Raw genomic sequence first — 24,022 nt, forward strand, 5'->3', positions numbered from 1 at the left:
GATTACGGGGAACAAAGGGGGGGGGTCACCGCCAGGGCAGTGGAGCCCGGCCAACACAGCCCGCCCGCCTGCCAGCACAGGGCGTCTACCCCGGGTTTGGCTGGGGTGGACGGAGCAGACGCGATTAAAATCAAACCCTCCGCTAACCACTTTAGACTTCAGCGCTCGATGCGGAGATTACGCACCAAGAAAGGCTGAAGGAAGAGAAAACACTTGTTGAGCTGTGGTACTTTTCGGGAGGCGCTGTTGGGAGTGTCCGTCATCACAGTGTTGTTATCTGTACTGGGAATGCTCCAAATACCGCGCTAGGCCCCCGTCGGACAGAGCCCATCTCAGCAGCTGGTCTGATGGTTTTCAGCGGGGGGAGAGGCGTTTTACTCCCTGCTTTTGCCCTGAGGAGCATCGCACGTTTTTGGCGGAGGTTCCAAACACCTCAAACCTAAACTCAGATCAGAGTTGTTGTGACAACTCCATGTCGAACCTGCCCCGCCGATTGTCTGATCGGGGGAATTCAATGATGTCAAATGATGTCATATTTCAGAACCGTTTAGATTCACTCGATGGTCATGAGACTGTGATGGTCAGTATTTTTGCATAGACACTTTCCCGGCTGAGGTGGGAACGTGGTGGCATTCTGACTGGAGCTTTAATTGCAAGGCTGGGAATGTTTTCACCTGAAGCAGACACAGTCCTAGCAAGCAGTTTACTGCCCTGTGGTTTAACCTGCTGTTGATTTCATCTCCTCGAAAGTCATGCTCTCCAGTGGTCTGAAAGCCCCTCATCAAAGCTCACTGCTAATCTAATTTACTGCGGTTACACGCCAAACAAACAAACAACAACAAAAACAACAATAAAAAACTGAAATTTTTGCTAATTGATTTTTATGGGTTCTTCCAGAAATCAAAAGCATGTACTTGACCTTTTATTTCGAGTACTTCTTATTTCTTTGCCTTCTTCTTGCCGTCCTTCTTATTCGGTGCCTCCTCTTCCTCCTTTCCTGTGGCGGCCTTCAGGCGCTGCTTCCCCAGTGGAGTCTTTGCATACCAGTTCTAGGAACCAACACAACATGAGAAACAGCTTTGGATCCAGTTCTAGGAACCAACACAACATGAGAAACAGCTTTGGATCCAGTTCTAGGAACCAACACAACATGAGAAACAGCTTTGGATCCAGTTCTAGGAACCAACACAACATGAGAAACAGCTTTGGATCCAGTTCTAGGAACCAACACAACATGAGAAACAGCTTTGGATCCAGTTCTAGGAACCAACACAACATCAGAAACAGCTTCACAACAGTTCTAGGAACCAACACAACATTAGAAAACGCTTTTAATCCAGTTCTAAGAACTAACACAACATCAGAAACAGCTTCACAACAGTTCTAGGAACCAACACAACATCAGAAACCCCTTTGAATCCAGTTCCTGGAACCAACACAACATCAGAAACAGCTTTGAATCCAGTTCTATGAACCAACACAAAGTCAGAAACTGCTTTTAATCCATTTCTAAGAACTAACACAACATCAGAAATATTTTCACACCAGTTCGAGGATTCAACATATCCAAAACAGCTTCACACCAGTTTCTGGAACCAACACCACATCAGAAACAGCTTCACACCGGTGCTAGGACACCAACACACCACAAGCAGGTTCACACCAGTTTCTGAAACCAACACAACATCAGAAACAGATCCACCGCTGTAGGAACCAACACCACATCAGAAACAGCTTCACACCAGTTCGAGGAACCAACAGGTTCATTCTCACCCAACCACCAACAAAAGACCCGACTGCAATCCAAACACAGTAACCCAAACGTAATAAGTCCCCGAGACTTGATCTCACTTTGAGGGCCTCCTCCTCGTCCTGGAACACCGGGTCGAACTTGGCCAGCGGCGGGACGAACTCGGCGGCAGTCAGGGGTCGGGCGGCCTGCTGGAGGAGGCGGCGTTCTGTCAGCACGCTGCCGATCACCTGCACCATGTGACCCGGGGTGTAGCCGTCCGAGATCTTGGCCAGGGAGCTGAGGTCCAGCGCCGGGGTCAACTCCCCGCCCCGCTTTCTGATCAGCTGTTTCCACAGCACTGCCAAGGGGTCACAGGTCATGTCGATAAATGTTAAATGGACTGCATTTATACAGTGCTTTTCTAACCAGTGTCCACTCAAAGCTCTTTACAATATTGCATACATTCACCCATTCATACACCAATGGCCACCATGCAAAGCGACAGCAAGCTCGTCAGGAGCAGTCAGGGTGAGGTGCCTTGCTCAGGGACACCTCAACACTCAGCTAGGAGGAGCCGGGGATCGAACCAGCAACCTTCCGGTTAGCAGCCAACCAGCTCTACTTCCTGAGCCACATTTCGTCGCCCGGGTAAGCGGTGGACGCCGGTGTGTCTTCGTACCGTATCTTGCGCTGTAGTCCGGTCGGGGAATCAGGATGATTTTGTTGTACACTTTGCACAACGTCTTGATGTCTGCGCTCACAGGGTCCCTTGTTGTTCCGATGACAACGATGCGGTCTTCTCCACTGATGGATTTCAGAGCCTTCGGGAGGTCTTTCTTCAGCCGCTTCGGATCTAACTGGGAGCACCAGAGAGAGAGAAGGTGGTACGAATGACCTCAATTAAATTGGTTAAAAGGCAGGGCATGGCAAGGTGCTCTGCTATAAGATGGCTCCTGGATACCTCCTTCTCCTCCTTTGGGACTTTCTTGTAGAACATCTTCTCTGCATCTCCGATCCATATAACCGAAGGCTGCATCAATCTGGCCACCTGTAGTGAATAAAGGTCATGTTGAGAGAGCTCTACAATTCCATCTGTAGTGAATAACGGTCATTTGGAGAGAGCTCTACTGTTCTACTGTTTTCAGACCAGATAAAGTGATTCAGTCTCTTTTTTTGTGCTTCTCCAACAGCGCTGTGCAATATTTGGCAGCGGTTGAGCGAGAAGATCATGTTTACATCTCAGTTGAGGTCTTTTCGGTGAAAGCTGGTGCATTACCTTGAAGACCAGGTGGAGCATCAAGCCCAGATCTGGTGCATTACTTTGAATACCAGGCAGAGCATCCAGGCTCTTCAGGGTGGAACCTGGTGCAATACCTTGAAGACCGTGTGGAGCATCACAGCCATACCACCATTACCTTGAAGACCATGTGGATCATCAGGGCCAGACCGCTCTTGCCCGGGTACTTCTCGGCAGTGTTGAGCGGGGACAGGTCAAACAGCGTGGCCCCGGCCTCCTGGCAGATGGCGTGAACCAACATCTTCTTACCCACACCCGCCGGCCCGACCAGCAGGATTGCCTTTATCAGTGGGGACTTCTCGTGGACGACCTGAGAACCTGTCCACAGGACGCAGAACATGGACGGACTGCGATTTTAAACAGTGCTTTTCTACCCAGTGGCCACTCAAAGCACTCTACAATACTGCCTAACATTCACCCATTCATGGACACATACACAGACCGACGGCGGAGTAAGCCACGCAGGGCGACAGCCTCGTCAGGAGCACTCAGGGTAAGGGGTCTCGCTCAGGGACACTTCCGACACTCAGCTAGGTGCAGCCGGGGATCTAACTAGCAACCTTCCGGTCACCAGCCAACCCGCTCTACCTCCTGAGTCTCATGCCAACCCTACATAGCGCATAAATCTAGGGCTTTCAGAACGTTCGCTTATTAGCCCCGGGCTACGGTCGATGCTAGCCGACTTAAAAATAACGTTGAGGACGTTGAAGTAATTTTTTTAAAAACAAAGCTGCATTTTCTATACACCGCAGGAGCAGTCAAATGGGGTTGTATGTTTCAAAATACCACAAATAAGACGTTCCGTGATATAGGCCGCATCTCATTATGCATCTATGCCCACAGCCGAAATACTTGAATGTACCGCCCAATGCTTTTGTGAAACCGTAAGGAAATTGTACAATATTACAATATTCAATACAATATATTCAATACAATATATTCAGTACAATATTCCTTAGGCACTGTGGTCATGTGATGGTTGAGAAACCGTCCGTGAGAAATCAAAGTAATGCCGATTAAAGCTTTAGTAAAACCTCAAACTTTTTGACTGATTTAGAAAACAAGGCATCTTTTATTTTGCAAGCAATTAATTTAGACGCAGAGGCTTTGAATTATAGTTGAGAGCACATTGTGGTAAAACCGCCTCCATTGTTTTGGAGTCCGTGAGGAAGTGATGCCAATGTTTACCTCTTCACAAGTTGATCTCTTCACTCGTAAAACCTAAGAGTAGGCCGCAGCGAAAGTTACGGTTCGGAAAATCGGGATGCATGCGTGCGGCGGTATTGTTTTCCGAAAACAGGGCGCTGTGGCCCTCCCAGACTCAGCGGGCATCAGGAGGCTGACTGCCACGCAGCTGAGATCAGGACCTTGATTACAGACACACACCCCCCCCAGCACTTTCTGACACATTTAAAGAACAAGGAGTCCTTTGTATCGCAAGCAAACCGTTTAGACACAGAGGCTTTGAATCATCGTTCAGAACTTCCTTGTTTCCTGGGCAGTTACGAAGCGATGCCTGTGTTTTTTTCCTCACCGGGCTGTCTGGTACCTCTGACGTAAATGAGCATACGGGCCAAACATCGCGGAGGCATTAGGCGCCAAAATCGCGATACACGACCCTGTTTTTTTATTTCTCAGGAGACACGGTCACATGACCTCACAGTTACAGACTCAGTGGCGGGCAGGCTGGCCCCCCACCGAGATCCTCGCTCGGAGAAGCCCTGCGGTCCTCTCTCCCATGCCCGGGGGGCCCCCGGCCGACCCCTCACCTAGGGGCAACACCCCATACAGCGCCAGGACTTGACGCACATCCGAGAGCGAAGGCATAGGCTCGATGTCGTTCTGCCGTAGAGTGGTTCCGAGGTAGCTGTAGTCGCCTGGGGTTGGGGGGGGGGAGGGGGGCAAACAAGCACAACACTTGTTGCTCCAGCCTATAACTCAGAGAGCATTTCAATCAAAGTGAAATTGATTTATCTTAAATCACCCTAGAATGAAGGATGGCAGTAATAAACAAACAAACAAACACAGCTTCCTCCAATGTTTGCAGATTTTTGGTCGGCACCGATGTAGGTGGAAGATAATTGGTTTTTGACACTTAGCCGAAGCAGCTGGAACACTAATGAAATTACCTTGGAAATCCTGCAGCCTCACATCATCCGCCTGTCTCAGCAAGCCTTGTTCCACCAGCTCCCGATGCAGAGACTCAAAGGTCCTAACACATGTGAGGAAGAGGATTTATAGCGGCTTTGGAGCGCTATAAAAATGCTATAAAAACCCAGGAAGGAGACGGCCGACCACAGACGAAGAGGAGCCCCCATCGGATTCGCCACGCCTCACCTGTCGGACGTCAGATCTCTCTCCTTCTTTTTCTTCTTCCCGCTCTTTGATGCCTTCTTTTTCTGGAGACCAAATCATACCAATTACAAACCCCCTCCCGCAGCATGATAGAACACAACGCTTGTCGTTCCTTACTTTGACGCTGGCCTTGGTCTTGCCCCCCTTGTCTTTGTCCACCGTGAGCTTCCAGCTCGCGAGCTCCTGCCTCATCAGCTCGTCCACCTGAGACCGGTAGAAAGGAAGGTTACGTCCATGTACGATGCCATACCATCAACACTGTTATTCGCGGCCCGTGTGTTCTCTTACCTGCAGGCGGATCTCCGCCTCGATCAGGGGCCTCTTGTCCTCTTTGATCAGCTCCACCTCGTGTCTCTGAGTGAAGTTCTCAGACTCCCTGCGGTTCCGCCAAACGTCTGCCATACAACAAATACTGCCGTCAGGTCGCCCTCTGATTACATGTCATTTGTTGTGAACGGCTGTACCGTGTAGCGGCACTTGTGAAAACGTGAGGGTTAATTAGAGCTAGAAACCTGACTAGCAGGATGTCTATCCCCCTTACCCCAGACTGCCCCATCTCTTCCCTAACTCTCCCAAGAACACCCTCTTACGCACTTATTGTATGTTCCTCATCCTTGCACTTAATGTACACACATATTGTATGTTGTATGTCCTGGCACTTAATGTGCAGCACTTACTGTATGTTTGTACTTCCTGGCACTTAATGTGTGTTTTACGTCCTGGCACTTAAAAAAAGTACTTAGCATCGTGTAGCCTCCTATCCTAGCTATCTTTGTTATATACTGGGAATGGGTTAACCTAGCGATCCCTAATGTACCGATAGCGATATATTGTTTATTTTTCTTCTGACAAATGTATTTATTGTAAGTCGCTTTGGATAAAAGCACCTGCTGAATGCCCTGATTTTAATGTCAATATATCATAATGACATTTGTTTTAGTACGCTTTTGATTAATCAATCCAGTTTATTGGTTTGTGACTTCTAGCTTGAGGTCAGCGCAGTGTAACACCGTTAGGTTTGGTTGAAGGCAGAAGAAGAGCGTACCTCCGTAGATCTTGGTGCTCACTGCTAGGTCGTTGAGGAATGCAGAGGGTAACATCTTCAGACCGGCCTCTTCCTCCTGGGGGAAGACGAGATCTCCTTTACATCATATCAACATCTCTGCCTTCTCTCCTTCATCTAAGTTGTCCCTCCTGAGAATGAACCAAGGTTCAGGGTCACTGTGATCACTCCAGGAGTTCTCTACATGTTCTAACAGGGGCCTTGTTTCTTGAGTCTCAGCTATAAGAAGAATTTGAGATTTCTTTTATTTTTACAAATATATTGATGAAAATTAATAAAAAAAAAAAAATTGCCGTGGGCTAATTTCCATCCTTAGTCACTGACTGCAAGATGGTCCCTAAATAAATTAAAAAATAAAACAAATCATAATATTGAGTAAAACATCATAATACACATAATAGACAGGGTTAACAGATCAGTGGCAGTTGACAAATGATAAATTATCCCAGCTTGTGACCACATGTTTGATTTCCCAGAAGCCATTTTTTCTTTGGAATGAAAGTAGTGCAAGCTCTCAAAAGAGTCTCAATACGACACCAACCACGGGATGCACTGCCTCAATGATGTCGCAGTTTGTCACAAACAAATCTCAGTGCTACTTTCACATAATCTCATATTATATGTAAAGGGTAATATATGGTGGCTTGATATACATTTATTTACATCAAAAGTATGCACCAATTTATCGAACCTTTAGTTAATGTTGCACAGAATTCACGTTATTTAATGTACGTTCCGATTTCCAACCCCATTGAGGACATGTTTGAAAAGTCTCATGTGTGTTTAGGAAATGAGCTGCAGACATTATACCAGGAATCGAGGTCAATTCAAGGAAAACTACTTTGCCTAATACATGCTTAAGGGCAAGCCCAACTGTGTGGCAGAGTGTTCCAAGATAGGCACAAGATGAAGTCATGTACCATCTGTTAGTATCTTGGAACAAAGAAAAACATGCATTACAAATTAATTTAATCAATGCAATTAAATTAAAAAGTGCCCAGTTGGCACAGTTCCTCAGAAGTTAAGGCCTTGGTGTGAGACCATTCCTCTCAACCTGTGAAATGTGAAAAGTACCTCCTCCTCCCCCTTTCCCTTGTCCTTCTTTGTCTTCTCCTCGCTCTCATCCTTTTCCTTTGGCTTCTTGTTGACCTCCTCCTCTTCCTTCGCAGCAATTTCCTCCAGTAGCTGAAACAAAAGGCGAATCATCTCCCCTGAATAAAGTCGTTATCCTATTTGTTATCATCTCTCTATGGGACCGGGATGGAACGGACAATCTCACCTGTTGAGGCGTCTTCTCAGCGAAGATCAGAGTGGAGCCTCCCTCCTCCTCGTCTGGGTAGTCTGGGAAAGACCCGGTTGCGTCGCTGGAACGAGACGAGGTCAGAACGAAACATTGACACCGATCGCCTCGGCAGCGTCTCCCGTCACTCTGCGATGCACTGACTGATCGTACCGGCACTCGAAGAACCACTGGCGGATCTGCGTCTTGTTCTTCTCCTTCATGTCGGGCCCCTCTGCCTCTCGCAGTTCGTCTGTGACCGTGACGATGGAGTCTTGGTAGTCCCTCTCGTGCTCCTCCTGTTTCCCCCGCCTGCTGGCTTCGTTCCTCTGGGCAGCGGCGATCGCAGCGCCCGGCCTCCACCGGCCTGGCTCCATGACCTCCAGAGGCACGGGGAACCAGGGCCGGTTAGACGGGCCGCATCACATTATACTTACATTACATCCAGGGCATTAGGCAGACGCTTTTATCAAAAGCGTAGTAAAGTACAGTTGTCCGAAGAAAGAGAAACAACAATATATCGCTGTCGGTGCAGTAAGGATGTCCATCCATAGAAACAACTGCCAAGCACGAACAATCGCTAGGTTAACCCAGTCCCCGTACGGAACAAAGATAGCTGGGATAAGATGCTACACAATGCTGGTTACTATTTTTTAAGTGCAAGGACGTGTATTCCCTGACTGTTTGACTGGGAGCTCTGCTCAGTGTTGAGTATTGCTCGTCCTAAACGGTCCCTGACTTGTTGACTTACCATTCCCAGAAAGATTAGCTCCTGCTCCCGCATTATCTTGGTCCTCTCTCTCTGTATGTGCCCTCTCCACATCTGTAACAAGTTCAAACATCACACAGGCATCATCTTCGGGAGCGGTCAGGGTGAGGCGTCTCGCTCGGGGACACCTTGACACTAGGAGGAGCCGGGGAACGAACCGGCAACCTTCCGGTTACCAGCCAACCCGCTCTACCTCCTGAGCCACATGCCGCCACTTGTGTGCCATATGGAGTCCTACACTCTCAGTCAGATTACGGATTATTGACACCTGCACGCGCTCACCGATCGACGCGCACCAAAAAAAAAACTCCTCGGATCTGCACGAACCACACAGGTCCCCAAAATCTATGATAAAAAAGGGCGCCAAAAAGGGTGCCGTTTGCATGTCTGATGAATGCGTAGATGGATGGATGGATGGTACGGCACCTTCTGGATGCAGAGGGCGGCGGCGTTGGGGTCGTCGGCCCTCTGGCCCGGGGCCACGCTCTGCCTCCTCTTGTCCCTCTGGATGTCCCTCATGAAGCGGGCCCGGAGCCTGCCCTGCCGTGCCCGCTCTGCCACCTGCAGGGTCCTGGTGGCCTCCTCCACGCTCATGGCCTGGGAGAGGGGGTCCTTGGGAGGAGGACGAGGGTGGTGGTGGTGGTGGTGGTGGTGGTGGTAGTGATGATGATGAAGAGGAGGAGGAAGATGATGATTCATGATTATATGGTATATAACCATACTAATTATATATAATCTCTCTCTCTCTCTCTCTCTCTCTCTCTCTCTCGATAGATAGATAGATAGATAGATAGATAGATAGATAGATAGATATTAATATAATATCAACTTACAACGATACTTAATGAAGTTACATTCACCCTAAAAACTTCTCAGGGAAAGTTGCCTCATAAAATATAATTGAACGATCGATTCAGCATTAGTCAATGGCCGAGTGTGAGGAAATGAACGAATTACAAATTCAATGGAAGATAAAGTGCCTGCATTCCTGAGCGGGCCCCTGGCCGAGTCGCTTCCTCACTCTGTTGTTCTCCGGGACCTCCATGGTGCTCGTGATGTCTGACAGCATCTTGCGTCGCTCCTCCAGCTCCTTGGCTCGCTCGCTGAGGAAGAACCTCGGGATGGGGATCTCGATGTCGGCCTGCAGAGGAGTCATCATGAGATCACCGTCAGAGGACAGATCTGCTCTGTTGGCCCGCAGGGCTGCACCGACACGCACGCACGCACGCACGCACGCACGCACGCACACACGCACACACGCACACACGAGGAACAAAATGCCTGCTCTCCCACTCAGAACCCACTATCAGCACTTGGGAGAACCATATCCTATGTTATCCTATGAAGGATAGGATAACACTTAATTAATCCCAGGAGCCAAATTGTTACCACACAGAAACGGACAGAAACCAAACAATGCAAGCCAAGGTTCCGGGCAATTTAACTCACGATAAGAGAACAATATCTTCAAGTAAACCTCTTGTTATGAACACGTGTGGACATACAGTTGGCTAATAGGACTGAGTCACAGAACCGAATACATTCTAGTCCAATTAACCGTCTCCTGATGTGGCGGCCAATCAAACGGCTCCGCTCACCGGCGTGAGCTTGAGGTCCTGCAGCACGTCGTCCATGTAGTGGTACTCGGAGAACTCTTTCTCCACCATGTCGTTCTTCAGCTCCACCAGGCGCCCCATCACCCCGTCGAGCACCCCCCGGATCAGCCTCCGCTTCTGGGGCTGCAGCACCTGGTCGTACGCCTCGCCCAGGTGCCGGAGCACACGGACGTAGCGCACGTACAGCGTGATGAGCCGCTGGAAGAACACCACCCGGTCCTTCTCCGGGCGGGCGGGCTGTGGCGGGAGCTCCTCCGCCAGCAGGCTGCTGAGCTCTACCTGGGCGTCGGCCCACAGCTTGTTGTAGGTACTGTGGGCGGGGCAGGAGAGGTGGGGGGGGTTAGTGGCTCGGGTTCAAATCTCCTTAGTGCAACATACAGTAGGGCAGATGGTTGTGCGTTGATACGATTATGACACATGGGGGGGGGGGGGGGGGGGGTGACTTAATTGTTATGGTTAAGAGAATCACGAATTAACTAAATGTTGTTTCCCTTTTGCAACCCCTTTCTTCGTCTCTTTAATGCCAGGGAACCTGAAATCGTGTGTGTTTTAAACGTCTATTTCTCTTCTGTGATCTTAAACATAATAGTCTGCATCACTGTCATTAAAGTAATAGTCTTTTTGTAAAAACTTGTGTAAAAAAAACATGTTTTTGCGATACTATTTACTTTTCATAGTGTAACAGGGCGTGGACTTACACTCAAATAACATGCAATGCATGGATGAGCCCGAATGGGACTGAGTAAAAGTCAGTCAAAGTTGTGCAGGTTTCATGCAGTTAGCCGCTAGCATTGAGCTATCAGTTTGGTATTATGCCAAAGTGTGCCGTAACGTTACCTGTGTGACATGTCTCTGCGATGACAGCGTTTCAGTGTGTTTTCACCACGGTTTCACATTGGATCTCAGGGTCAGTTTGGTCCACGATCCGAGTGGGAAGCCATCGCTTGGTCTGTCTCTATGGCAACCACGAACCGGATATAGCTGACGTCGCTCCTTATATGCATATATCCTCTACGTTTGACTGAGTTGTTGTTATTAAGCTGAAAGCTAAAATTGTAATTATTAAATAGTTAAAAAACAAGTCTATTCTAAGGGATTTCGTGAAACGTATAAAACAAGAAATCTAAAACGAAATATTTTTCCAATGCAGCACCGTGGTCCGTCACTAGGTGACGCCAAACCTCTAGTCCGCAGCCGTCATCATTAATCCACTGAGAGAGTTGTTCAAACTCACAGCGTGCAGCCTATATAAAACCTAGACGGTTATCATCTTCAAAAAATGACGATCATAACCATGCACTCGAGGAAAAGAGCGGCAGGCCCTGGGCTGTAACTTTTGTGGCAGGAAACAATCCAAGCCAACTAACTTTGACGTCGTGGTGCGCCGTCGGTGTTAATCTGCATGAGTATTCCGCTCATAAAATTCACAGTTCGATTCTGGTGTAAGTGCGATGGAGCAAGGCGGTCTCTCTCTGTGCTCCAGCCAGGCATTGACGTTTTAAATAGGCCTGGCTGACAGGTCCACCATAAGCCGGTGTAGGGTCAGGCGTGCGTGCACCTCCATCCAGTCACCTCAACCAGCCGCAACTTTGGAAACTACCTACTTTTCTTTTCGTATTTTTTTGTGTTTTTTTTTACACCCCTTAGCCTATGTCTTATTTCGGTTTCGTAGTTTTAATATTCCTGCCTAATTCACCCTGGGACTTGGAGGGCGTCGGACCAGGTCGGGGTCGCGTCGAGGAGGGGCGCATGGCACCTTGAGCGACCACCACACGGAGGGATTGAACCCAAGATGTCAACATTGCCATACCACCCACTCAAAATCGATTATATTCCATTCAAGAAGCTCTCTCATCGTATAAAGCGGGACGCATGACTTCAAGACGGTCGTGATCGAGAACTGCTGTTTGTTCTTTTTATAGTCTGGAACCGGAGAAAAGAGGAAAGCCTGGGGATATTTTTGCAACAGGGAAAAACAAGACGAATTCCTGCAAAAGAAGAAAGTGTCGTTCGCTCCTTAACTTGTAAGTTTAGACCGTGGATAGTTGGAAAGTCATATTTTCATTTTCTGCAATTTGCTGCCATGCAAATTCTACTGAGGCTCCACTTCTCTTTAGGTCCTACATATGATGCGCGCACATACACGCACACTCACACACAAACACAAACACACGCCCGCACACACACACGCACACGCACACCTGTCGGACCTGGAACTAAAACATTCATCCCCCACTATACTTAATTAGCCAACAGAGTTTTGCTTTTATTGACTCCACTAACGGCAATCACTTCCTCAAATATCCCACAAACAAACACATCGGACTACTTCAATAAGAAAAGGCTTTTTATTGCAGCTTCTTGGTTGAACTTCTCGCCTCTCTGTTGTCCACAGAGAGTGGAGCCATGCAGGTGGAGAAGAAATGCCACATCCTGCTGGCCATCGTCGTTCTCCTCATCACCTCGGACCAGTGCACGGACAGCCGGGAGGCCCGCTCTAGCGACCGGGCCACACTGTTGGACCTTATCCTGCAGGTCATGGGGGACAGCCAGCAGCGGGACAAGCAGGTCTCCCGGCGGCACAACAGCGGACTGTTCACCGCAGCAACGCAGGACTTAAAGTTGCCCTCCTCTCGCGAAAAGCCTTTGTATGTCTCTAGACTGGATCACAGCAGACCCGTAGGTAAGCTGATGAGACTTATTATCAGGAACACATGATGATGAAAACGTAATCCTAATTTTCACAGCGAGGAGACATCTGTCATGGGGTGGTGCACCGGGCTAAGGAAACGTTGCACACAGTGAGACAGTGTGGAGATCGGTCGAAGTGGTCGTCACGTTTGAAAAATGATATTCTCTTCTGTTGCTTCTGCCGCCCCACTATAAGTGTTTATGAACCAGAGGGGTTGAAGTCAGGCAATAAACCCTCGGCATTAATTTAATGAATCAGAGGTAATTCCAATTTGCACCAATTTATTGGATCCCAGCTATTTGACTTAAGCAGAGATTAGGGCAGAATCTCTCCAGTACAAGACGTGGAGCTCTGCTGGTTTCCCGAGGAGGTTACTGTTACTGCCTTCGTGTGCGTTTGAAGTCTCCGCCGGTGGAGAGAGCGGGATTACTGTAAATGTGTCTCTTCAATGCCTCATGAAACACATGCAACCTGCTGGAGCCTAATCGTCTAACATCCTTCACATTCTTTCTGAAGGCCCTTTGTGCTTCCTTTTAGAATGATATCATTGTAGGATAAGCCTAATTAATTGCAATACAGTACTCAATATAAACACCTGTTAGAAATACATGTATCATCGTTACTTCCTGTGGTTATTGAACTGCCTGGCCAATTATTTGACCCTTAACCCTAACCAGTTACATGCATTATAAAATATTAAGAACAGGCTGACACAGGTGGTTATGTATATATCGCACAGTACGTACTTGAGTTCACTGTAACAAGGCCCCTGTAATGTAAGGTGGAACCCCCAAACGGTGGAAGTGGCACCATTTTGAACGGTCGCTAAATCAGTAACATATAACATTATTGTACACATTCTCATCTGACCTCCTTCTTCAAGTCATCTACCCCTTCACTGTACTGTAGGGTGGAACCATCAAACTGTGGAAATGGCACCTTGTTGGCTGGTGGTGGTATATCAGTAACACATCCCATTATCGTACACATTCTCATCTGTCATCTTACGTCAAGTCAACACCACCTTCTGCCTCAGGGTGTCGGTCAGGCAGCTTGAATCAGCCTCCATCTCAGACCAGTGGCTAAAGGGAATTCCCCTTTTGAGGGCATGAAATGCAGTGCTCTTGGCATGCGGTGTCTGATCGGCTCTCCCCGATGGCACGCTTCATGTAGCGATGGGGAGACGGTCCGCGTGCAACACCAGGCGGACCCCCCGTTTTCCCGGGCCTCCACGGGCCCTTCTGATGCGCCCTGCGAGCCGGCCACTTCAAAGTCTTCTCTCTCTCTCTCTCTTTCTCTCTCTCTCTCTCTCTCTCTCTCCATCACATTCTGCGTTGTAAAATGTTGGCCTCCCCTGATCATTAGCAAAAAATATACTATTTTGTTGTGTTTCACGTGAGAACGATTACACTGACTGATCTCGACCAATCGCACCAAACTGTTCATGTCCGGCGGTGAAACATGTGGCCGTATTAAATTACCCCATCACTCACTTCGCTCTGAGACCACACCAACAATGGTCCTAACTAGCACAAGGTTTTGCAGACGTAATATTCCTCTAAATCTCTGTGGTAATCGTCTTACAACATGCAATAAACGGTACGTCTGGACTGGAACATTCTTCCTGTGGCGGTGAGAAAGTGCATGTGTGCGTCGGCGGAGACTCCTCCACCCATATCTGAGGGCCTGTGTCATGCTAGCTTGTTAACTGATGCCATGGACTTATTCTGATGACATTGATCGGCATTACAACCGCCAAGAATAATCTCTTTAGCCTGTTAGCCTCCCCAAGAGAGTTCACATACCTCCACGTTCCCTTCATTCAGACAATGAACGTGTGATGGGTGTTATTTAAACTGTAAGCGTGTTGTGGCTACGTGTTGGCCCATCACAGGGAATGATTTAGAATTTAGCTTCTGCCGTAGTAAAGTGGTGGACCCCGCTGTAACGTTTTCCTTGTATAATAGTTTGAGATGGGGTTTTATATTTAGCTCAAAGTGCGAATCGATTTAAAAAGCGGCCTTGCTTTTGTTTTGTCTTGCAGAAATAGCACCTAGAGAGTTAAATCTGAAGGACAAATTCATTCAGCATTTCACAGGTAAGAAAACCACAAAAAACAACCATCATGAGTGCCACTGTTGTTTCATCTTATTGCAATATTAACCCTTAGCCCCGGCTTAGTTCATCAAACATGTTAAAGTAGTGTGGCAAGGAGAGCTAGCTGTAATAATCCCTTAATTTCCCTGACCCCCCCCACAAAGTATTCACCCCTTTTTGGAAAGTAGTCTACTGTAAGGGTCAGATGTCAAGGCAGGGCTTAAACTATAAAGAGAGAAGCAGGCACCCACGATGGCTGCAGCGCCCGGGAGTTCCCATGTCGCGGCCCACGGGCTTTAGCGAGCAGGGGAGTGGGGCACATGGTCAGGCCCGGCGGAGAGCCTGGCCCCGGAGGCTAAGCTGATTATTCGTCTCAGGGCCCAGGACAAGCAGACTACACTATTGGTGTGAAAATCTAGCAACTGTCTCTTTAGGGCCACACTGTTTAAGAGGCGATCGCCATAGCGCCAAATCCCTCTTTGCGGCAGCAAGGCCGGAACTTATACTGGCCGGCTGACACCGGCCGCTTGACCCCGCTAGCACCGATACACCCGGGGGTCAACCAGGGTGGGAGGGGCGGGTTCATAGGAAAACAATTGCAGCCTGTTTACAAAAATAAATATCAGTCATCTGTTGTGTTGCCTGATGAGAACTTTTCTTTTAAGCAGGACCGGTCAAGTTCTCATCGGAATGCAGAACAAATTTTCATAGACTTTATCACAATACGCGGGACTGTTCGAGACCAGCATGTAAGTATACCTTCCGACTGTCGTGTCTCACACCCTGAACGCTGTTGTTGTGTTCGTCTGTGGACTGGAGAGTCTGTGTGTTGGTCTGTGGAGAGTGTCCGTGTGTTGGTCTGTGGAGAGTGTCCATGTGTTGGTCTGTGGAGAGCGTCCGTGTGTTGGTCTGTGGAGAGTGTGCGTGTGTTGGTCTGTGGAGAGTGTCCGTGTGTTGGTCTGTGGAGAGTGTCCGTGTGTTGGTCTGTGGAGAGCGTCCGTGTGTTGGTCTGTGGAGAGTGTGCGTGTGTTGGTCTGTGGAGAGTGTCTGTGTGTTGGTCTGTTGAGAGCGTCCGTGTGTTGGTCTGTGGAGAGTGTCTGTGTGTTGGTCTGTGGAGAGTGTCTGTGTGTTGGTCTGTGGAGAGCTGTTTGTGTGACTGAGGATGAGAGGGGGATTGATATGAGGAGTGTGTTGTATCGGCCCTCTTTGCCCTTGAGTGTATATGCTGGCCCTACCCGGCTCATCCACGGGTGTAATGACATTTGACACTGTTGAAGTTCAACCTGCCTCTACCTTTCTTTCCTCACTCCATGTTATTTGGGATTCGATATGATTTGGTTTTTCAAAATTCCATAACTTAACGTATTTTGCACGTGTACATTTAAAAACATGGCCAACACTGAATTGGTTTGCTTTTCAAATGTTTTCATTGATAATATTCAATGATCAAGCATGTCAATTCAAAAGCCTAGTTCATTTGATCTCACAGCCCTTAAGTCTCAAAGGGATTTACAAGCAGTATATTTACGACCTCCCGGGTAGGGGATGCCATAAAAGAGGAGCACACTACAAAACAGGCTTGCTTCAATGAACTGGATCAGAGACAATGAGAAATAGACCAGAACTATTGGACTGGGTCCATTTCGTCCATTTCTTCTGCAGAGCCAAAGGAGTTGGAGTCCCTTCCTGGGGACCGTGTCAAATTCGGGTTTGACCTTAATTTGCCCCTCACAGGTTAGGTTGCCCCACAGTTTAGGGTGCCTTACACTGAGTGATAAACCGTCCAAGCTCTGTCGGACCTTCACCTCTCAGTGTCTCAGACAGGGTTTCCCAAACCGAGGTTCACACAACAACCTGAACTATACACGCACATGTTGTAAAGACTTTCTTCTTCATTGTCCGATGAAAAATCTGTTCACTCAAAGAGCTTACGACATAGAGACTGTTTGAGGTGATTAGTAGAATTCACCAGATCATACTGACCATAAACAATTGACCCATATAGCTTTTATTCAACACATAAAGGGTGCCTTTTTTAACAAGGCATGCCTAATTGGAAAACCCATTCAAATACGATTTCAAACAGACTTATTTTTCCAATGTTTTGCACATTGAAGAGATCAGGGAAAGCTGTTGTGCACACGGGGAATCATATCACACACGGTACTCCTTACATTGGCTTCACTCTGTTGTGAAATCAGGCAAAGACAAAATATGTCTGCAGCCGAGAGGCTACGTTAAGTCACACCTCATCTCACAACATCGGTAGGAGGCCGTTCTGCTGGGTCCGACGCCAGCAGAGAGATCAGAGAGGAACGTGTGCCGACCCCTGTTTCTTTATCTCCTCCACTGGTCTCCGGGGTCCGACTGTCACTCTGCCTGCCAGGGCCAGATGATGAGTCCAAATTAACATCCGATTCGTGCTCGCTCTTTTGTTGGAATGGAACAATCGGGAGGGGTAATTTTGAGGAACAATCATTTCTCCTTGGGTCAAGACCCCAACCCCTTTGGATTTCACGGTTGTGCACGCGATCACGTATCGATTGTTTACTTTCTACTTCACACAAATATACTCCCCCCCGACAAAGAACATGAGGCCTCATGCATATATTGTAAACATCCAGCTGTTTCTGCAAAAATGCTCAGTTTTGCTTTAAATTGTGATGCAATGACATACCATAACCAGGTGCCAATAATAGTGTTTTTGTCTTATCTTTCAGACTACAAAAGATGTGCAAGATTGCTAACGCGACTAGCAATGAGCCCACTGTGCACGCAATCATAGACATTGCATGTAAGTACGGCGTTCGACAGCCAGACACTGATACCCCTGCTGGACCCCGGACAACTTGTTCCCAGCTTCACAACACTTACATTTCGAGGCATTTATTTTTTGCTGCAACATATTGCATTTGGATCTGGGTTCGGCATCAAAGCTTTGTTATGTTGCTTTTAAGTCCGATGCCGACAAATACGAAAGAGGAAAAACCCATCCCATAATAATTGTACTAATAATACGAAACATGTGTTCACATATCAGCCTTAAGTAAATCAGTAAAAATAATTATACAGATCACTGAAGGTCATAGGTCAGTTGAGTGTAAATAAAGTGTGAACATGTTTGCCATAGAAGACAGCGTTCTACATTGCTAAATTGAAATCCCCACGTTACAGCCAGGGATGTCATGTAACGCAGCCAGTGATTCAAGGGCTGCTCTACACACACACACACACACACACACACACACACACACACACACACACACACACACACACACACACACATGGTGGTGGAAACCAGGCTGGTCACTGCCAGATTGTAATTTTCTCATGGCCGGTTGTCCGAGTACAGAAGGTGCCAACACATTGATGGGCCCATTAAATCGGGTTCTTTTATCAGCAGCTTAGTCTGAAGTGAGCATGTCAGACGTGAGAAAGCCACGTCATAGCTGGCCTATGGCTGAAACACCAGGAACAGCCCTCTTTGTGAAGGGTAATAGATCTAAAATAATACACAAATCTCAGATATTGGATAAAGACCAACACGTCGGACTCAGGCGTAGCCTCCAGATTATCCCCGTCCTTAGGGACACAAAGTCCAGAGCGATGAAGACACTTACGTACGCTCAGTTCACAGCATACCCTCCAGGGGCAGAGCCTGTGAGGGCTCAGAGACAGGAAGAGTGTGGAGAGGAGTCGCTGGACCACACTGGCATTGGGGTTAATTGCTCTTTGTTCACGTGATCCTGGATGACGCGTCTGGCGTCAGAGACTCCCTCCCTACGAGGGCCGCGGCGCCCAGAGAATGGACTCAATTAGCGGTTGATGGATTGTCACAGAGGGAGGAAGTGGCAGAGAAAGTGACCGCTTATGCGCTGGAGGAATATTCCTTTATTTGGAAAGGGTTAGGGTTAGGGTTAGGGTTACGCAATTATTCAGTGGCGCAAGTGAATCAGATGATGCGATCATTTCCTGAATCATGGGCCGTAGTGGGCGCAGGAAGGAATTAAGTGATTCATTATTTGAGTCATGCTGATTATTTCTAAATGAGCCATTGTTAATGTTAAAAAGGGCTAGTAATTTCAGACCATGTCCATCTCTTCTGTGTCAATCTCAGAAGCTACACACAGAGCCATGGGGGTGCCTGGTGTACAAATGTCTTCTCTTTAGGACTTCATTTGAACCAGGGCCAATAGTCAGCCATAGAAGACCGCGTTCTACGCTGGAGTCCTCCCTGTTATAGCAAGGGATTGTCATGTGACGCAGCCAGTGATAAGAGTTGCTCTAGTCACACATACACGGATCGAAACACACAGACGAACACACACACACTTCTTTTTAGGACTTCATTTGAACCAAAAACCACTAAAGCGCGGTATTCTTTTGTTTCTGATACAGGTCCATCGTTTATGATAGAGGGATACTGGGTTGCCGAGGAAGTGCCTTCGAATCCACCAGTCATATGAACTATGTTTTATTTCATAGCAGCTTCATATGAACTACGTTTAATTTTATAGTATTTCTATTTTTGTTCTCGTGGATAATGAACGAATGATGACATTGTTTGTTAATTTTGGATAGATTTGTTTTTTGTTATGTATCTTGTATATGAACCATGTAATTCTCAAGAGACAATATATTATTAAATATACCTATTTATTTATACGGTATGTATATAATTATTTACAATCATTCCGAAATGTAATGAGTTTATTCCGATGTGTTACTCTTGTTTTTTTGGTACGTGTAATTCCTACTGCGGTGTTACACCCCCCCCCCCCCCCCCCCCCCCCCCCCGTGACTGTGTGTGACGTTGTGACACGCCCCCACCCTGTGAGGTCGCCATCGCCCGTGTAACGTTTGATTTGGCACTTGAATGATTCCTGACATTGACAATGAGAACATATTGAATGAGTTAAAATGGCGGCTATCCACTGCCGCCGTAAAATAAAGAATATTGAAGCACATGCAATTTCTGCAATTATTGTAACGTGACTGACGCGAAGGCGGATTGCGGGGCGAGATAGAAGACTATGGAAGATGGATTGGCTCATGATAGCTGCAAACACAATTCACAAACACAGCGCAGGGAATCGGGTGACAGGAAAAAAAACCGATACATAATAATAACAATAATAAGAAAATTGCCCTTGACTATAAAATGAATTTAAAAAAATATTACGCAAGGTGCCGTTTCAAATAGCACAACGTCTATACGTCTCTCGGGGCTTTAGGATAATTCACATCTCCTGATTGTTCCGAGTGATGATCTACCAAAACGTATGGTTCTCTGACTCCCTCCCTAATGAGGGGGGCTCCCTGTTCGGAGACTGAGCAACAGATCCGGTCTGGACTTCATAAGTCCAGCCTTTGGTCCAGCAACGCCGTCCAAAGATTTGTGCTCTGGTGTCGGTCTCTGGAGGACGACCGCGCACAGAGTTCAGAGCGCTCGCAGGCTGTTGGGAAACAGCTTCGCAGGCAACGCAGCGCTCAAAAGGCTGGACTTTGGATGGCTCCGTTGTTCTGAGGCCAAAGCCCCGGGCATTTAATATTCTTATGTTGATTAGAACCACTGCTCTATTTATCTACTCATCCAAATAATGATTATTGCCATTTAAATGCGTAGCAGTTCTATATTTTCCTCTTCCAACTCTGGCCTGTGGAATGTGTTAAAGAATGTTTTTGGAATAGTTTGTTATGAGGCTGCTTTTGAAGGATTGTCGCAATGCAGGTCGTTTTCAGAGACTTCATATACGCAATTAACTGAATCTGAATCACGGGACAATGTACACAAACAGCTCACTTCCCGTCAAAAAGAGGCCTCCGCGAGTTTCCTAAATTAATCACGTTATTGTTTTCTTGGATTCGTTCGCTAACATCAGAAACCAATAGACTATATCTCTGCTTTCTTATTAGCTTGGAATGTGCTCGGTCAGTGTCTATTTATTGTGCCCGATTATATTTGCTGAGAGACAACGGCAGGACTTCTAAGAGGAAGCGAGCCGTAATCCACATTGTGATCATGTTGTGTATTATCTCATATTGGTTTACACTAACACATGCACCCGAGACATTAGTTACTTTAATTGACTATGTCTATGTAGCGGAAGGCTAAACAAATATGGACGCTGATACAAGCTGAGCTGTGGTAGGAAGGAAGCCAAGGAACACATAAGATAGTTCCCCATCCCAGCATATGGAGCCGCAGAAATATCATTACACCGGACCAATGGAGTTTAAAGAACGATGCCAAATCTAGTCTTTAAGGTTGGAAAACGCACACACACACACACACACACACACACACACGCACACACACACACACACACACACGCACACACACACACACACACACACACACACACATACACAGATGATGTTTGAATAGATGTAGCCTACATCACACACAGTCATAGACTTCCACACACACACACACACACATACACACACACCTACACACACACAGACCTACACCTACACACACACACACACACAAACATGTTGAGATTTTAATATATACATCACACACTCACACACACACACACACACACACTATATGGGCTTCTAAGAATACTTTTAACAGGACATTGCACGTTAACATATCTAGTAAAAGTGAAGAATTGGCAGTCACATTTCAACAACTTGTAAATGTTTTTTCAAGAAGTACCGACAAGTCTTCCATGTTGCATCATGTGTATATCTATCATCTGTGGGAGTGTGTATGTCTGTGTGAGCGTGTGCTTGTGTGTGCGCGCGTTTGTGTGTGTGTATGCCTCTGTGGGCTTGTGCATGTGTGTGACTGCATGCGCGTGTGTGTGTGCGTGTGTGTGTTTCTGTGTCTCTGTGTGTATGTGTGTGTCTGTTTAAGTGTGTGCTTGTGTGTGCGTGCGGCATACGCGTGCACGTGCGTGTGACTGTGTGCATGTGTGTGCACGCTCCAGAGCCTAACCCCCTCCAGGACTCATTCCGGGCGCCCCCCTCCATAAATTAGAAATAGGAGCAGAGCATCCCCGGAAGAAACAAAGAGCAACGAACAAATCAAAAAGTCTCGGCCTGCATCGGAATATATGGTTCCGATTACTGCGAGCTCACCTTCCTGCTTCCAGGAATCCCCTCGGTAACCACGGAACGAGAAGTACAAAGAAAAACATCTCTAAATGTATATATTTATAACTAGACAAAGATGCACTGGTGTATATCTTTATAACCAAAGAGATGATAAATAGGTTGACTGGGAGAGATGTTGCCTGGCGTGATGGTCTGGTAACGACCGCGGATCATTAATGACATCAACGAGGCTGGCACGTTTCGGGGCGGCGCCGTAAAGGGATTAGAGGGCTATAAATATGAAGCGCTTCTCACGAGGGACCGATGGGGGGAGGGGGGTCCTCTGCCCCTCGCCGGCTGGCCTAGACCGGGGACACCACCCCCTAATCCGAGGAGGATATCACTTCTCTGAAGACGAACCGCGCAGATCAGGGGAAGAGACAGCAGCCGCACCCCGGGACTCCGTGTGTGTGGGCGGAGTCTAACACAATTACCTGGGACCACCGGATCCCCGGCCCTGGGCACCACGCCTCGGCCCCGCCGGGAGAGGCCATGGAGATGGATTAAGACAAAGCCCGGACACTTCCTCCGTGACAGGTCGCATCCGGCTGGTCCAGAGGCTGAGGCCAAAGAGAGGCTGAGGCCACAGAGAGGCAGAGGCCACTGAGAGAGGCTGAGGCCGTAGAGAGGCAGAGGCCACTGAGAGAGGCTGCTGAGAGGCTGAGGCCACAGAGAGGCAGAGGCCAAAGAGAGGCTGTGGCAAAAGAGGCAGAGGCCAAAAAGAGGCTGAGCCCAAAGAGGCAGGGGCCAAAGAGAGGCTGAGCCCAAAGAGGCAGGGGTCAAAGAGGCAGAGGCCACAGAGAGAGGCAGGGGCCAAAGAGGCAGAGGCCACAGAGAGAGGCAGAGGCTAAAGAGGCAGGGGCCAAAGAAAGGCAGAGGCCAAAGAGGCAGAGACAACAGAGAGAGGCAGAGCCAAAAGAGGCAGGGGCCAAAGAGAGGCTGAGCCAAAAGAGGCAGGGGCCAAAGAGGCAGGGGCTAAAGAGGCAGGGGTCAAAGAGGCAGAGGCCACAGAGAGAGGCTGAGGCCAAAGAGGCAGGGGCCACTGAGTGAGATTGAGACCACAGAGAGGCAGAGACCGCTGAGATGCAGAGACTTGAACTCTCCCCCCCCCCCTTCTCCAAACACAGCCAGCCCCCCACATGGTAGTTAGCCCAAATAGTTGAGGATTTGGAAAATGGCCCCAGAGGAAATAATAAAATATGTAATTCTAATATTAGGTCGACATCAGAGACGCGTCTCCCCGTCTTGTGACGGGGAGAGCAGACCTGAGGCCACGCAGACTCCGGCATTCCAGTTGATGTTCTGGACGGTATCAGATTGGCCCCCGAGAAAACGTCCCAAAAAACAAAATAATAACACGACAAATAAATGTCACACAATTTTCCTCGGATTCCGCACGCTGTGAGGCCCGGGAGCAAACGACAGCCGTCGTGACGTAGCCCTCACCTGCTGAGCCAATCGGATTCGACGCTGTTGCCTTCCGCCTCCTGTAAGCGCGTCCATCTTTATTTATAGGCGACGGCAGTGGTGTCGCTTTGATGGCTGCAGAATTACGGCATATCATTCCTCGTGTGATTAATTCAGAGTTATTACAGAACGCATAAATCACCGCTGTGAGTCACCGTTGACAGACACATCAGTATGATTTCCTCTGAGACGGTCGACAGATGTGGTGGAATCAATCCGCCTGCTCTCGGGTTCGAAAGCGAAACCAAAGCAAAGTGGAGCAAAATGAGGAAAACAGTTACGTAGACAGCTGCCGTCGTCTAACTGTAGCGCCTTTACCTATAGAGCAGGGGTCAGCCACCACTGGCACGGGGCAGCATAATCCTTGGCATTCTTCATTTTTATTTTATTGTTATTATTAAAAGTTTTTTGCACTTTATTCGGTTTGGGGCATTTCTTCCCAGTGCAAATATGTTTAAATTAGTTACAGAAAGCAGTGTTCTGAAATGGGATCAATTAATAGTTTTTAAACCTATGTTGTGAGTAATAGAGAAGATAATATTAAAAAT

General features: G+C 47.8%; 2 protein-coding genes across 2 annotated transcripts; one reads left to right on the top strand and one right to left on the bottom strand.

The window, feature by feature from the left end:
• Positions 1–938: 938 nt before the first annotated feature.
• LOC307077817 (dynein regulatory complex protein 11) lies at positions 939–11,052 on the bottom strand (the record flags this gene model as incomplete). Its single annotated transcript, XM_079739292.1, has 19 exons — positions 939–1,049; positions 1,852–2,090; positions 2,412–2,589; positions 2,694–2,780; positions 3,148–3,347; positions 4,799–4,906; positions 5,159–5,241; positions 5,367–5,428; positions 5,502–5,588; positions 5,673–5,779; positions 6,430–6,505; positions 7,522–7,632; positions 7,727–7,811; positions 7,901–8,106; positions 8,478–8,549; positions 8,922–9,107; positions 9,517–9,636; positions 10,094–10,458; positions 11,034–11,052. 19 exons carry the CDS (start codon positions 11,050–11,052, stop codon positions 939–941), a joined length of 2,502 nt encoding a protein of 833 aa, XP_079595418.1.
• Positions 11,053–12,517: 1,465 nt separating this feature from the next.
• On the top strand, positions 12,518–17,685 carry alkal1 (ALK and LTK ligand 1; the record flags this gene model as incomplete). Its single annotated transcript, XM_079739413.1, has 4 exons — positions 12,518–12,794; positions 14,848–14,901; positions 15,566–15,649; positions 17,621–17,685. The coding sequence occupies 4 exons, from the start codon at positions 12,518–12,520 to the stop codon at positions 17,683–17,685; spliced, it is 480 nt and encodes a 159-aa protein (XP_079595539.1).
• Positions 17,686–24,022: the final 6,337 nt, after the last annotated feature.

The sequence above is a fragment of the Pollachius pollachius genome (genome assembly GCF_949987615.1).
Source record: "Pollachius pollachius genome assembly, chromosome: 7".
Taxonomy (NCBI): domain Eukaryota; kingdom Metazoa; phylum Chordata; class Actinopteri; order Gadiformes; family Gadidae; genus Pollachius; species Pollachius pollachius.